Below are 16,739 nucleotides of genomic sequence, written 5' to 3'. Positions count from 1 at the left end.
ACATGATTATATTCCCTGAGCACAGCAGGGGTTTCTTTTCCCAGGTCTCCTACTCATTAATCAGATTCCAATCTTAAATCTAAAACAATACAGCCACATTATATAAAAAAAAAAAAAATCCTCCCTCACTACAGCCTTGGATGAAGCATGATATGAAACTCTAGAGTCCAATTTATGCTTTCCCATAATTAAAGGCCACTCATGCGCCGCTGATTTCAAAATCTGCAGATGGTTGCTTGATATTTTGTAAATGAGCTCATTTCACATATGAACAAAAATACTACAGCTAATGGATGGGTTACAAATGTGCGTTGTATAGATATTTGCTCTGATGCCAAATTGTCAAGTTCTTTGTTGCCCACGAGACCCAGCCCAGTTACAGTGGTAGTATCTTCATGTATTGTATGCTGTGAGCTTGCTACTGAGTTCAATGTTTTTGTTTCTCCTTTGCCCAAATTAAGGCAAACCGGTATTTGCAATAGCTATGACTAAAGACATGTCAGCCTCAGTTCTTGTTGAGAGCCAAATGGCTCTGGACAGATAGTCATGGCAGATCCCCACATGATGGCTTTTATAGATGTCGTATTTTGGTTAAAAAGTGGTTTTGCTAAGCCTCAGGGTTTTTTGATATGTTTCAAAGATCTGACAGAAGGAAATGAGGCTTCATGATACTTCTCAGAGGGAGGGCCATTGAACTGAATCACCCGGGATGGAGAAAATGTGTTCAAGAGGAGCAGCTACTAGAAGGAAGCTTGGAAAATGAAGGGAGAGAAGGTAAGATAAGACTCAAAAGAAATGGATTAGGAATAACATATAGCAAATCTAAAGCCGAAGCAGGTGCACCCCTCCAAATCAACTGAGAAGAGTCTGCCACCTGATGTAGATTATCATAAAAAAGGTGTGTAAGAACTAAATACGCAGTGCTTTCAAGCCTAGGGTTTCATCAGGGGATATGCATAAATTCTTGGTTTCTGTGCTCAGGAGCTCATTGGCTAACCTAAGCGTGCTTGAAATGCTTGGGTCCAATTTATCCAGGTCAGTGTGGGTGTAGGTTTAAAGAGGCTTCCAAAATTAAGTGAATTAAGCCCTTTCGATAATGATTAGGACAATGATCGGCAAACAGAATTATTCCATCCTAAGAAGGTACTAGGTAACAGATTTTAGTGCAAACGTTGGGTTTCTTGTACAAGTCTAACTTAGCTCAGCCAACAATTCTCAGGGTAGCTCCAAGGGCTCCAGGATCTGTGCGTTCAGGCCAGTGGCAAATGTCTGAGGTGTGACACAAGTAATATTAGTGTGAATGTGAAAGCTATGTAGCACTTACACTTCCCAACCGTTTTAGGATGGGTACCTATTGAATATACTTGCTATCCTTTATTAATGCACAATATCAAGGAATTCAAACTAGCCACTAAGGGGTCCAAGGGCTGCATATACGTAATAGAACGATTATGATACAACATGTTCACATTTCTCCTAGAAACTCAATATATCACATTATATGCTTCACTGGTGTAAAAAAAAAAAAAAACGTATCATGGAAAAGACAGGTTTGAAGGCACTCAAACAGATCTGGGATGTCAAAACAGAACACTTTTATTTTACCTAGCATTTTCCTACCAAGAAAAGTAGTTATTAAAATGCAAAGTTTGAGTATTCCATGAAAGATTAAATTTCAATGCTATTCTGACAAATCCCTGGGAAAGTGAATCATACAGATGTGCTCTCATCTTTTCATGTTTAGAGATGTTAACCTCAGTCATCTACATAGTTATTTTACCCTCTGATATTCTTAACTATGTATTAAAATTGTAAGGAAATATATGGTTAAGGAAAAATACCCATGAAAATGAAAATGGTAATTTTGAATAGAGTGACAGAATCTACTTCCCCACCTTTTCTTACAAATAAAATGTGTAACATTCTCCTTTTCTCTATCAACTGTAAAATGAAGTGGTTTATTACAGAAACAAGATTGTAACTATTCTGCTTCTTATTCATAGCCCTCAAAATCAATCAAAACAGATATTCTGACATAACAGGAGGTCTAAACTTGACATGGCCTTTACAGCAAATTGGTTTATGCAGGGAAGTTTACCAGCTCAGAAAGACTTAGGAAATTTGTCACCCCCAGATACAAAATGTCAGAAAAAAAGGTGATAATTATATGATTATCCGAAGTGCTTAGTATCTTCCTGATTACATTTTATTTTGAAGGACATGAGTTATTAGAGGAAAACACTCACTACTGAAGAAACACATATGGACACAAGTAATCTCAAATGCTTAGTTATGTTTCCACTATGTGAAAAATAGGTCCCCCTTTTCATCTGTGTATTGGTGGGTTGGTTTGCACAGGACAAATTCTTTGCATGAAAAATGTTATGCAACCCTGTGATGAAAAGCTTCAGAATGATAACTTCTTTTTCAGCTGGATAGCATGACTTTATGTAGATGCCTGCTTGGTCTTTCATTTGGTTGGCTGAAACCCTCTTAACTCTCTGTTATTCACATTACATCTAATTTTCAAAACACCTACCAGTTATTGAATAATACAATGGCTTACTACACATATACAGCACATTGCCAGTGATGCTTTCAAACAGATACATTATCGATGGCACAGAATTTCCTACTCTTCCTACCTGTGTACTCAGGTGGACAAAGGCATGTGTAGTTATTAATTCCATCCACACATGTAGAGTTATTTTCACAGTCATTATCTTCACAGTCGTCAATATTGACTTCACAATTTTCTCCTTCAAATCCATCAGCACAAATACACCTGAACACCAGGGGGAGAAAAGGCAAAAAAAACCCCCATGTTCATGTTGCATTTTAAAGCCATATGGTCCAAAAATTGAAAAAACCTAAACACAATCATCAACTACAGAGGTTTTAACTGTAAGAAATTGAACTTTAAAATGCTTTTAAATGACATGTAGTAAGCATGAATTTAAGGTAGTATCCCCTAAATCAGAAACAATTTGAAAAAGAAAATTTTTGCTGGCTGCAAGAGGGCAAATGGCTCCGTGGTCTTTTAAGTCAATAAATCCAATGTATTGGCAGGTCTAAAACACAAGCAAAGCTTACAGCTCTAGCTATCTTAATCTCACCTTGTGCTCTAATAAAATGACTCATGCTTCTCTGCTCATAAATAAGGAGGAACTGGTTCTGACTTAAAAAATTACAATACCTCCTACCCTAACTATACTGTCTTCCATGTCTCAAAACAAAAAAAGAAGTATGAAACTAAAATTACATCTTCCTTGTCATTATAAAATGTAAACGTTCTCGTTAAGTCTCAACAGATACAATTTTACCATGACAATAACACATTGTACACTTGACCTTGATAGGTATCAAAATAATCTTTGAGTAGTCTTACTGAAAAAGAGACCATTTCAGAACAGAATGCAGAAACGAAGAATAATTATAAAAAGTGGTATTTCCAACAAGCTTTGTAGCAGATTAACATTCTTATGTGAAATTATTACCGTCATTATAAGAACTCTGTTTCATAATTCATGAAGTACATCTGAAGTAGTTGTACCATATGATTAAATAACTCCAGATTAAAAATGTTCACAGCATGTTTGTCTACTCATTTTGTGGCCTGGAAATAAATCATTAATTGTCTCTTTCAGTGGGACCTACATCTTATCATTACACACTGTCTGTTAAAGCAATACACAAAGCAACAGATGAATATATGACTTGAAGAGGAGACTACTGGCTATTAATTAGCATAACAGAGCTACTACTTTGTCTTGACCTAATCTGAGTGTATGAATCATAAGCACGCACATGCATGTTTTAAAAATTTCTTGATTTTATAGCATCCTGAACTGAGAATACTGTAATGTCTTGTTTTTCATATTACAATATCTCTGAGAAGGACTAATACATATTGTCCTTATGAATAAATTTCTGGCTTCTTTTAAGAATAACACCTTTTGATTTGAAAAGGAACATGAATGTTTACTTAGTTATTCTTGCCCCAATGCTTCAGACAGAATATTATAGACTAATGACCTACCAGAATCCATCTTTTTCTCCTTCCTTTAAGTGGCAAGTTCCTCCATGTTGACATGGGTTACTGATGCATGCATGAATTGGGACATCACAGTCCTGTCCCTAGAGAAGGAATGGCCAAGTAAAGTCAAGTGTAAATAAAGGAGATCTCAGTACAGAGAGAAAACACAACAGAATAATGAGGACCCACCAAAGAAAGCTATGTTTTCAGATCCAGGCTCCCTCAAAAGCTTCTACTGACCTTGAAACCATAGGGACAGGTACAGCGATAAAAGTCAACTGGATCACTGTTACAGGTGCCATCGTTTTTACATGGGTTTGATAAGCAGGGATTACATTTAGCTAGAATACTGACATCCACGGGACCTGAAAATTAATTAAAAAGTATAAGAAATTGATGCTTTGTATTTTTTGTTCACTTAAATTATTTAAATGCCTTAATGTAACAGTAGATTTTGTATAAAAAATATTGGTCACCTATCTATATGTATATCTCTTCCATGAACAGAACAGAAATCAGCATCATCGTATAATGTTCACGAATGGAACAGGAGACCATCTCATTGAGAGGCATGGTGAGAGTGCCCAATGTCAGAATGGGACTATGGGCTGTGAACTTAAATGGTTAGGATCTGATGTTAGTGATGCCAGTGTCCCAGGGTCAATCCCCCCATGGCCAACTAGCCTGTGTGGATGCATTCCATGGCCAGTGTCACCATCTTAACTTCAGCCAGCTGTCATGGAAATGCATACCTTGGATCCCAAAGAGGACTTTGTGTGTGTGCGTGTGTGTGTGTGTGTCTGTGTGTGTGTGTGTGTGTGTGTGTGTGGCGGTGGGGGAGGTTGGGGGATGTGTGGGGAAGTTTAATGCATAAATAGAAACAGTCAGTGCAATTAAAAATACAGTAGTATGCACCTGCCCGGCTATCATTAGTCCAGTAGTGTTACTTTCATACAGGAGATAGAAAACAGTGCCACTTTTACGCACCTGGAAATAAACCAAAAAGGTAATTTCCATTATATTCTCCCTCATAGCCTTTTGGTTCAGTATGTTAACACATTAGCACAGGCCTGTGGGGGGTGAGATTTCTGTTTCTTCCCCACCAAGAAGAAAATACTGTCGAAATCATCTTCAGTTGCAATCTCACCTCTTGGGATACACACTTTAAAAATCCCCTGACCCATGAAAGGTTTAGATTAAAGGCAGATTCATTTGCAGCCATTTTCCTTTGGTTACACATATTCATTCCATAAATGGCTAACAATGTGGAAACTGTACTGTCTGATAAAATTATGTTCCACTGAGGCTACTTATGGCCATATTTCTGAGAGCTCATTAGACTGCCTCTTGGCAACCAATGAGGACAGTATCAGGGTGACATATTAATATATATAAAATACACATATTTTATAACATAAATATATTCATTATATTTCTGTCATCAGCAATACTTCTGTAGTTCTTTATCCTCACTGGAAGAAGGAGCGATAATCCCAGCTGTATGGTTCATCCCATGTAACTTCCAGCAAAGCTATCTGAGTTGACTGTTCAGCATGCCCCTCTTCCCACTATTGCTGATCTAACTTTCTAAGGTAGCTCCACCCCAATTGTAGGATTTCTGCTCATATAAACTATCGTTCATCAGATTTTTCTACAGATTAATGTTTGTGAGTTATTGGTGTACTCACAGAAACAGAAAGAAAATGTAAATTATCATGGTAGGCATAAGAACTCTTCATATCTGTGTATTCCTTTACCCCTGAAAAATACCAGTCCACATTCATTTAATGGTTATGGAGTGAAATCCAAAAGAGGATAGAGTTCTGTATCGGTCAGTTTTTCTATTAACAAAAAAACCCCTGAAATCTTTCTACAAAGAGATTCCTGTTTCTTGTTTAACCATCTGGAAATGGACGACAGTTCTGGGGATGACTACATTAATGGAGAGGGGTGGTGTTTACTTCTAGTGACACCTCAGTCACTAGAGAGGCTTTGACAGTGTCCCCTTCATTTTTTCTGGGAGACCAGAGTAACTAATGGATCAATACCAAAGTGATGCTCAGGGACATTTAATTTCTCGCCCCTGCCCCAACATGTTTATCAAGTACATTTAGCTATTTCAGCACATTGGAGAAATAAATAGTGGCAGTTAGTTAAAGCAGTAAGTTAAATTAAGATAATACCACACCATAAATAGCCTTGTGTCCGCTAACCTTATCATGCTTGGAATCAGCAATAGAAAAGCAAGTAGTGGGTACCTCAGCTCGGGTAGAAGAGAGAAGAATCTAACTTGGAAAAAAGGCGTAGGGGGAAACAGCTAAGAATGTACACAAGCAAAATAGAACATCAGCAAATACGAAGACTGTAAACACTCATCTGGCCACTTCCCAAGACCCTGAGGAAAACTGTCTCTTGGTCTATTTCTGCGTTTTAACCTTATAAGACTGCCGTTTGAATAGAGGAGTTCAGGGTTGGCAGTTTCTATGTTTATTCTTTGGAATGTGACATTTTTCAAAAATTATGTTTGATTGTTTAGATGAGAAGCCAGAGATTGTTTCAAGAAAACCAATTAAATGCATTTTGAAGAATGTAATAGAGTATGCCGATAACAAAATTGTCAGACTGAAGTAATCCAGTTTAGCACAGAGCCAAGATTTATTTAATAAATATCCACTGAACTATATATTAACCAATAAGCACTAACTTCTGCACTTTTTTCCAGGACCAAATTTGGTTTCCTATATAAGTAATCCTGCTCAACTGTTTTCATTACCTGGAATTTCTTATGGGTAAACCACATGAGATCATTGCTCCCTCATATATAGTCAGTTTATCTAAAGGAATCAAAATAACAACCTTTCCCACACGCACAGGCTTTTCTTGATCTATTTCTTAAACCTGCAAACTGTTTTGGTGGCATCAAAATTAGGACTGTCATTCTAAAATACTGAGTTCTGACTTCTTCAGGTTCATAAAGTTGACTACCACAGCTACCCTTCTACTCACTTTTTCTTTTACAAACCCTTCTTTTAAAGTCAATGCTTCATAGATGATTTCTTATTTCTAGTTCCTGAGGTTGAATGAAGGGTAATTCAAAAGATGTTTGTGAGTTATCAATTCCAAATAGTCTCTAGTATCCCCAAATACCTTAAAAATTATATAATTCTTACTTATTTTATTTTTATTATTTTATTTTCTTATTTAGATTATGATTCCACCTAACTAAACATCCTTCCTATAATGTGATTTTAAGATCCACTTGGTTTATCTAAATCTACTCATTTCTATATTCTAAGCCCTCAGAATTATAACCCTTGTATCTGGCTCTCTCCTCCCATTCAGCTTCCTACCAATATATTGTTCCTCTTCTAAGTCGACCTTCTACTTTCTCTTTGCCTTCAATTTGTGATTTATTTTCTACCCAGGACACTTATCTCTGAGATCCTTTCCTCAAAGTTCTTATTCAAGGGGAACAACATCTTTAATCCATTTCTATAAAACAAGGAGATGATATCAGAGCTAAAGTATGATGCTAACGTCATAACAAAATGGTAAAAGAGTTAGCACAGCTCTTTAGGAAAAAAACAACACAGGTACAGTTTTGCACACTTGAGTATTCCCAGATGAAAGATGTCCAGGAATAGGAATTAGACAAGTCTTTTATCATAATGCAAGTAATCTTGGACAGAGAATCTGAGGTCCATCAAACTAAGTTAGTAATCTAGATTTGTTAGTGTGTGGAGTTAAAGTAATGGTAGCCATCTCAATGGGTTGCTTTAAGCATTAAAGGAAATGTTCATGAGCCTTGAGTACAGAATACAGTGAGAGCAAGCACAGAAGCCACAGCAAGTTCTGACAGTCTTCCCTAGACTTTCAAAGAAGGTAGGTAGCTGAGAGGAACATGAGCAGTTCATTTAGAAGGAGAAAGGAATTCTTCCTCTGCTTGTTTACTCCAATTTAAGCATAGACAAAGGCAAACTACAGCTTGCTATTCATTCATTCATTCATTCATTCATTCATTCATTATAGGTTTCACTGAGTACCTTCTGTCCATGCCAGGAGATGCTGAAATTTGGGAAAACTGCTGGGACTATTATTATCAGAATCATGGGGTAATGGCAGGGAGCACTGAGAGATAATTATCCATTGGGTAACAACACCGAGAATTAATGATCTTATGGGTTTAAGGACTGCAACTGTCATTTGTCAATTTGGCATGGACAACCACCAGAAACATTACAACATTATGAAGGAGAATTTTTGTTCTTACATTGCTGCTTGGCAAGAAACTACAGCTTGCTTGCTGAAACAACCTCACCAATCTTCAATCTTTCCACCTGCCCAAAGTTAACCAGTCTCAAGAAATTTTAAATTGCTGCCAGCCCATTAGCCCTAGTAAGATGTGTGCCACAGAGGAGAAAAAAAAAATCTAGCTTCAGGAATACAGATGTTTACTAATGTCACTGAAATGAAGGAGGGCAGTCTAGGATAACTAGGTTGATTTAAGACTTGGTCTTGACTTAAGAGAGCCCTCTTGCATCAGCTGAATGGATTGGAAATGTGTTTAGCTTAATAATTCAAAGGGAAAATGAGCCAAAAGTCTGGTTAACAAATTGTCTTTGCCAGTTACTCTAATCTTTAACAGACAAACTGCTGGACCTCAAATCCATTAAAGCTTGTAGGCAGACTTGCTTACTTGACTGAAATCACTAGCTATACACCTGACACGAATAGCACCACCCACTGAGAAACTGCATTCTCACTTTGATTTATTACTAAAAGCTCCAGACACAAATTTCTAACTATATCTCAGAGTCTGCCTTCATTCTGGCATCCCTTGGAAACCTAAGTCAAATAAGAGAATCCTCTAGCACTGCCCTTGTATAAAGTCAAAGGTACATCAAAGACAACTCAGGAAAAATACAGGGGGTATTTGATGTTGGGCATAATTAACTAAAAGGAGGTTTTTATTTAAAACCCCCAAACCCTAAGCTCTGCTTGCTATTACATTACTGCATTTCTTAAGCACTAATATCAAATGCATATTTTTAAACAACATTCCATCATTAGGTCATTCAGTTATCAAATATTTATTGAGAATCTACTTTGTGCCAGGCAGTCAGCTAAGTTTTGGGAGTTCAAAGGTAAGTGAAATGCCAAAGTTTCTGGAAAAACTTACAGTTCAGTATCAGAGACATGTATATATCAACTACAGAATGCAGTTGCAAGAGGATGTGGGAAATGAAAAGGCATGTTTTGGAATATGTGTTTTAAGTTTCTACAAGCCTGCACAGGGGAGGAATTCACTAGTTGCATGGAAATATTAAATCTGTAGTTCATTGGAAAAATCATGGCTGACATTTGAAGCTGTGTGATTGGAATCAATTAACAGGGGTAGGGAGAGAACCTGCTGTATGTCAATATGAAAGAATGTAAGAAAAAGATGTCAGCCAAGGAATGAAGAAAGAGTAAAGAGAAGGTACAAGAAGGAGCAGTCACTCCCAATGTCTAAGATGAAAAACAAAGTGGACTAAAAAGAAGCCAATGAAATTAGCAAGATGCAAATTGCTGGAATCCCTGTAGTTTCACTGTAGAGTTGGGGATGGCCAACAGATGATAGGGGGTTAAAATCTTATAAATTTGAGTTACATAAATGATTTAACAAAAACACAAAGGTTGCATGTTACACCTCTGGGATCACCAGGCTTGGCTATTTGCCATGTACACATGTGACCTCAGGCCAATAAATGAGCTTCTTGAGTCACAGCTGAATGGAAAAGGGCAATAATTATTTTATGGAATTTTATCATACCAGATTGAATATGGATGTACAGTATTTAAGAATATGAACTGTTGGTTCTCATCAACCTTTTAATATTAATGTCTGTTAAAATTTTCCCAGTGTTTTAAGTTTTCAAAAGTATAATGAAAAATAGTCCTTAGTAAAAAGTAAAGAAAGAAAAAGAAAAGAAAAGAAAAAATAGTCCTTATTTGTTTCTTAAAGATGGTGCTTTTGGTAAATAACTACGTACAAACCTGAATATTTTCTTTGGCCAGTGAGCAATTCATAATCCCCGGAAAGCTAAGTTTATTTCAAAATTATAATTATGCGCTGGTGGTAATAAATCTGAAAATGTAAAAAGGATTTGACCAAGTTCTAAATACTACTTCAAAACTGATCTCGTGAATTTTTCACTACTTCTAGTTTGGGCTATATTATTATTATTTTTTAATTCTTTTTAAGATTTACTTATTTATTGGAGAGAGAGAGAGAGATAGAGAGAGAGAGAGAAGGGGGGGGAGAGGGAGAGGAGAGAATCCCAAACAGACGCCTGCTGAGGGTAGAGCCCGATGCAGGGCTCAGTACCATGTCCCCGAGATCCCGACCTGAGCCAAAATCAAGAGTCAGATGCTTAACTGAGTGAGCCACCCAGGGACCCCTGGGCTATGTTATTTAATTGCCTAAATGACTAAAGACAATATCAACCAATAATTTTGAGACACAAAACAAAGACCTCAGGATTGTCAAGAACTTCTCTAAAAGGAAGATGTTGATCTTGCTGAAAAAAGTGACAGTATTACCGTGTTACTGCTGAGAGAAGTGGAATTTTCCCCAGGAATTCCAGAATCTAGAGGAATCTTAACATATAATATTAGTGGAAGAGATTCATGTGGTGGTAAAATGTTGATAATCTTGAGATATGAAGAGGTCCCAGGTTTTCTGACCCTTTATCTAACTTTTATAAATGAAATAATGAAGTATGTTGAGCATCATATTCCTGCTTCTTTATTTGAGTTCACGGCTACCAGACACCTGTCCATTTGGGCCTCTTCCCCTCTGCTGTGTTCCATTCTTGGCTCCTCTTGACTCACTGTGAGACTCTCCTGAAGCCCTAATGGACCTGGCGGTATCAGTTACAAATCCATGATTGTTTGATTTGGATCTATGTTATTAGTATCTTTTTTAAAATTTTAAGTATCTAATTTATTTTTGAGAGAGAGCGAGCGAGAGAGAGACAGAAAGTGAGCACAAGTGGGGGGAGAGGCAGAGGGAGAAGGAGACTCCCCACTGAGCAGGGAGCCCGATGTGGGGGCTCAATCCCAGGACCCTGCGATCATGACCTGAGCCGAAGGCAGACGCTTAACCGACTGAGCCACTCGGGCGCCCACATTATTAGTATCTTATATATATTTCTATTGCCAAACCACCATATTGTTTTGAAATTATCTATTTAAATGTATTTATCAGTAGAATATAAACTCCACGAAGACAAGAATTTTCTATGTCCGGTTTATAACATGAACTAGATTCTTAATACCTTGGAACTGTGCCTGGTGTGTAACAGGAACTCACAGATATTTGGTGAATGAAAGAAGGAATATATCATTCATTTCCACTAGACTGTTCATTCTTTGGCACATTTAAGTGTTTAATAAATGTCTATCAAATTAAAGGTGAACAACTTAGTTGTCTGTATAGCTAAATCTTTTTGAACCAAGAGCAATAAAGAGAATATCAGAAATTAACAATATTCTGCATTCCATGGGGAAGGCAAAAATCTGTTTCACTACAGACTGCTTGATCATTCTAGCATCACCTGATATTTAACAGATGAAGACTGGAAATCTGGGTTATCAAGAGAAGTCACGACCATTTCCTTCTCGCTCAAGAATGTTCTAATCTGGGTATTAATTAAATGTTATCTAATAATCTATTTCATCCAATTTATTTATTTGTTGTGCCCTGAAACTATGATAATATACCATAAGTAAAATACTCTGAAAAATGTAGGATAAAAATTGTTAACTGAATATATTCCTCAAAATAATGGTCTAGCCCTTCCTAGCAGAGAAAACATTTAAATTATATTTATATATAGCTATATAAGCATGTCTTCAATTAAAGGATAGTTATCTTCCTGCTGTAATTTGAAACTGCATATTTACAAATCTTAATACTAGGAGCATGTACTTACATGATTTTCATGAGTAAAATAAAACATATTAAACTGGCATAACTATGGGAAAAGTTAAAATATTAAAAACTCAAATTATAAAATATTTAAAGAAGTGTCATTTTACTGCTTTCAAGCTCATAAGCCCTGATAGCTCAAAAACTCAGTACTCAGTAGATTTCTTCGAGTGAATTATTTTAATTAGTGGATTAGAGTACTTTGCCTTTTACCAATCCACTTATTATCAATAAATACTTTTAGCAAAGCATATGAAAGTGGTCCAAAACTTTCATTTTCTAAGTATGTTTCAATAGTAGAATGGCACTCTTACTTATACTGATTTGTTTTGAGAACATTTTTATTGAAAATTATAAGGTAAATTTTAGCGGTAAACATTGGAGTCAGTGAGTCAAAAATTCTGGCTCCTTGTTTTAGGAGCTGAGTGATTCTGAACAAATTATTTAATCTCTCTAAATTATAATTTTTGCATCTCCCAAATGGGGAAATAATGGTACTTATTTTGGGAATGATATAAAAATTACAAGAGATAAGTATCTATGTAAAATCCTCAGCATAATGCAGACCCTTGATATAAGCTGTTGTTAGTTATTATTACCATTATTATTCTTGGTGGTAGTAGTGGCAGAAATGCCGTATGAACTGTCATAAATCTTCAACTAGCAGAGTCTTCATAAGACAATGAAACTTCACAGTATTTTGACAACTACCAAGAAATGCTGGCAAAAGGCATTATGAGTTTCAACATCTGCTATCACTCTAAAAGTAGATTAAGTTATAGAAAAACTGAGTAAATCTTAGTCTGCTAAATGCAATTACACTCTATTTGTTGAGTTCTGAATGTCTACACTTCTTGTCACCTGCCCTACACCCACGTTATCTGCTACCCAGTTTAGGGTATGGTTTGAAGTATATGCAATCTGATGACTTGAGAACTTTATGAGTACTAAACCACAGTTCCAGCATTTTCCTACAACACAGCTCTGCTCCCGTGGCACCATCCTCAGACTTGACATCCTGCCCCAACAACTGGCTTAGATACACCTGCACTAAACTTTTCACAGCCACTCTCCTCTGACACAGTTTCTTCCTCCGAGCTTTTGCAGAAACCACGCTCTCCAACATGGGCGCCGGTAGCTGCGCCTGACTCTTTCAGGTTAAATTTAAATTAAATAAAATTAAAAATCCGCTTCTTCTGTTGCATTAGCTACCTTTCAGCAACCACACATGGCCAGTGACTACCGTATTTGATTGCGCAGATACAGAACATTTTTATCACTGCAGAAAGTTTTATCATGCATCACTGATCCAGACTAATTTTCCCTCAAGCATATTTCAATTCATGCTACACTAAGAACTAAGCAAGAGGCTATTAAAGAAAAAAAATGTCGGGGCGCCTGGGTGGCTCAGTCAGTTAAGCGTCTGCCTTTAGCTCAGGTCATGATCTCAGGGTCCTGGGATCGAGCCCACATCAGGCTCTCTGCTCAGCGGGGAGTCTGCTTCTCCCTCTCCCTGTGCTCTTCCCCTCAACTCGCACTTTCTGAAATAAATAAATAAACTGAAAAAAAAAAGGTCAAATCAGTTAGCTATATCTTGAGCTAAACAGTCACTTATGTATGTGTGTACGTTTGTATGTGTTGGACTTCTGAGAACATGTAGTAAATGATTGTGAACAATGTCCCTCAGAGAATTGAATGCAAGTATGTAGCTTTTCTCAAATTTATATTATCATGAAATATTTTTAAAAGAAGAATCTCCAGGGAACTCTAACCTTTGAGAAACATACATAAGCACCAGCATTTTTCAGAAAGGAGAACAAGCATCCCTGGTTACAGAGAAATATAACAAAATCAGTTTATAGTTTCTCAACTTCCCCATATCAGCTCGCTAAAACACATCTGCCCGATGATGATGCCTAAGAGAAAGTTTTAATGCCAGTTTCTCTTTCCCTATCTCCCATTTGACAATCTCCTCCACCTTCCAAAACAACGATATGCCTTTCAGCACACCAGAAATTTGGGGGCACTGCCCCAAAGAAACATCTTTGGTTACAAAAGAATAATTTAAAACACTGATTATCTGCAAAGCCTCTTGCAATCAGTGTACATAATCCCATAGAGGCATTTCCAATAAAGTTTACTTTCAATTTTTAATAAAAATATTAACATGCTGATAAATAATTATGCTGTCCCAAGCAATGGTGCCTGAGTATTAACAGCAATTCAATTCTAAGAAAAATTTAAAAACTCAAAGATTTTGGTTGAAGGACATTTTAAAAATTCAAATTATATATATACTTTTGGAGCAAAAAATGAGACAATTCTCCAAGGTACTGGAAGTAGAGTTGATGCATAACTGACTGAGCCACACAGGCGCCCCTGGAAGAGTTTTGTTTCAAAATGTCAATATTTACAATGCACTGCAAACTACCTCATTTGCAGCCATTTATAGCTCTGAAAAAAACATCAGATGCCATTTAAAAAAATGCTTCGAGGGAATATGGTTTTCAGAAATTCCTTCTTTGGTCAGTAAAACATTGCTCGTCCTACATCACAGTGTCGTTGGTGTTCTAAAGTGTTATGATAATAAAATTGTCAGCTAATCTATACTGAGTGCTTACTGTGTGTAAGGCAAGGTGTTTTACACACATTAATTCAACTAATCTTTCTCCCCAGCTGTACTGAAGAGTAACTGACAAATATAATTGTATATATTTAAAAGGCATGATGTGGTGATTTGATATATACATGCACTGTGGAATGATTAATAAGATCGAAGTATTTGGCATATCCACCTCATGTAGTTAACCCCTGTGTGCCTGTGGTGAGAACGTTTCAGATCTATTCTCAGCAACTTTCCAGAGTAATTAACTACACTCATCATGTTGGACATTAGATCCTCGCAACTTATTCTTATCACTCAACGTTTGTGCTCTTTAACCTCTATCCCCCCCCTTCCCCCCCCCCCCCCCCCCCCCCCATCTACCCTTCTATTCTGTTTTTTTGTCATTTGGATCTTTTTTTCCCTTTTTTTTTTTTTTTGATTTCACATGTAGTAACATCTAATCTTGACAATAACATTTTCAGGTATGCACTATCATCATCTCTGCTTACACATGAGGAAACTGAGGCACAGGCTAGTTAATCTATTAAACTCAGGTTATCTAACTATCAAAACGTGAAGCTGGAAACTCACACCATGACCCAGTGCACAGTATCACCTACTTAGATGTTTTTCCTACCTAAAATCTTCAAGTGTGGAAAGTTTTTCTTCAGCTAGGTTTGCAAGCCTTGGAAGGCAAGACCATACTGTACACCTCTCTAAGTTCCACAATACCAGGACATAGTTTTACACATAAAACATATTTAATAAAATCAAGTTCAGTAGTGGTTATCTCTGGGTATTGTGATTAATGCATAATTTTAGCTCTTGAAGACATACAATGTTTGTTGTCGTCAACATTTTCCTATTTGGATTTTCTATATCGGGCACGGATTATTTGTAATAAGAGAAGAAAACGTATTTGTCACGAAGCCACCATTTAGAATCCACAGATACATAAAACAAGGGGAAAAGAGAGGGATGCAAACAAGCAAGAGACACCCACATCAACATGGGAGGCGAGTCAGAGGGTTTGGCCCGACCACTTGGGAGGGCTTGCTTCTCCTTACCTGGTGTCAGGAAACCACAGGGCCCTGGCAGCCCTGGGAGCCGGGCACACGTTCAGACAAGCCAAAAGCAAAATATTGTACTTGTTAGAGGCTATGAAAGAAATTTCCAGAAATCGCGTACTCTTCATTTCGCCATACATTTTAAAGAAAACTTCGACATTTCCAATTAATCACTTCTGCAGTTTTTATTTGAAAAACCCGGTTCTTTACTGGGGCTCCTCAGGGAACTGCTCGGTCCTGTGCAAGCAGTCATTAGTCGTTAGCCATGATTTATTAGGGGCTTTTCAGCTGTACCTTTGAGGTCTAGCAGCCATGTTTTTCCTTTTAAATGAATACAGCGAACTTTTATTTACAGGAGGGCAAAGCGTTAAAAATCATACCTTGGCATGTAAATTTTTTGGAGGGAGTCGTGAGTAATAATTTATCTGCCATTTCTCCAGGACCGGCGCAGCGAGCAATTCCGGGTTCTTTGTATTCCGACTTTACCCAGTCCGATAACCACTGCATGTTACAATCACAGTAAAGAGGGTTGGCTCCAATTGCCCTGGAAAACAACACCACAGAAGCACACACACACACACAGTATGGATGTTTTGTTATTTCCTAAAGGAACATAACTCAAAGTGGCGCTCAGGAGAAAATCCCTACAGATGTATTGATAACAATTTAGAAGAAAATGGAGACATCGGGGAGTCCCCATTTTCCTGATTTATGGGCAGCTGGGACTTAGGGGGTTGTCACTAGCCTTAAAAATTTTACCTGGGCTCCACAAGGTGTTCTTGTATTTGCAGAGACAGGTTTATATTGGGTACATGCGTACGCGACATGCAGATTAATACTTCCCTCATTCGCTAATGATTTACTGACGACCCAATCACTATGCCAGGTTTTGGGGCCCCAAATTATAAATAATACATTATTTTCAACACCAAAGAACTGCTTCTGGGAAAGTGATTAACACATTCTCAAACATGCAAATAATTTGCATTAGTAAGTGCTACAGTAAAAGTATTTATGAGGCGACTGTGAACAGAGGGGTAAATTTTCTGGGAGACTGGT

At 37.2% G+C, this 16,739-nt stretch overlaps 1 protein-coding gene across 2 annotated transcripts in view; it reads right to left on the bottom strand.

Moving 5' to 3' along the window:
* Positions 1 to 16,739, bottom strand: part of SLIT2 (slit guidance ligand 2) — a 360,710-nt gene that overhangs the window by 40,597 nt on the left and 303,374 nt on the right. For both annotated transcript variants that reach the window (XM_025887763.2, XM_025887764.2), the window contains 4 exons: positions 16,061 to 16,224; positions 4,277 to 4,401; positions 4,040 to 4,137; positions 2,646 to 2,785 (listed from right to left, as the gene is read on the bottom strand). In XM_025887763.2, the coding sequence (XP_025743548.1) occupies positions 2,646 to 2,785; positions 4,040 to 4,137; positions 4,277 to 4,401; positions 16,061 to 16,224 (527 nt within the window). The remainder of the gene's footprint in view (positions 1 to 2,645; positions 2,786 to 4,039; positions 4,138 to 4,276; positions 4,402 to 16,060; positions 16,225 to 16,739) is intronic.

Source organism: Callorhinus ursinus, unplaced genomic scaffold, assembly GCF_003265705.2.
Source record: "Callorhinus ursinus isolate GAN/ISIS: 27379988/994484 unplaced genomic scaffold, GSC_fseal_2.0 scaffold4, whole genome shotgun sequence".
NCBI classification, from domain to species: Eukaryota; Metazoa; Chordata; class Mammalia; order Carnivora; family Otariidae; genus Callorhinus; species Callorhinus ursinus.
This window is presented reverse-complemented; position numbering and strand designations above follow the sequence as displayed.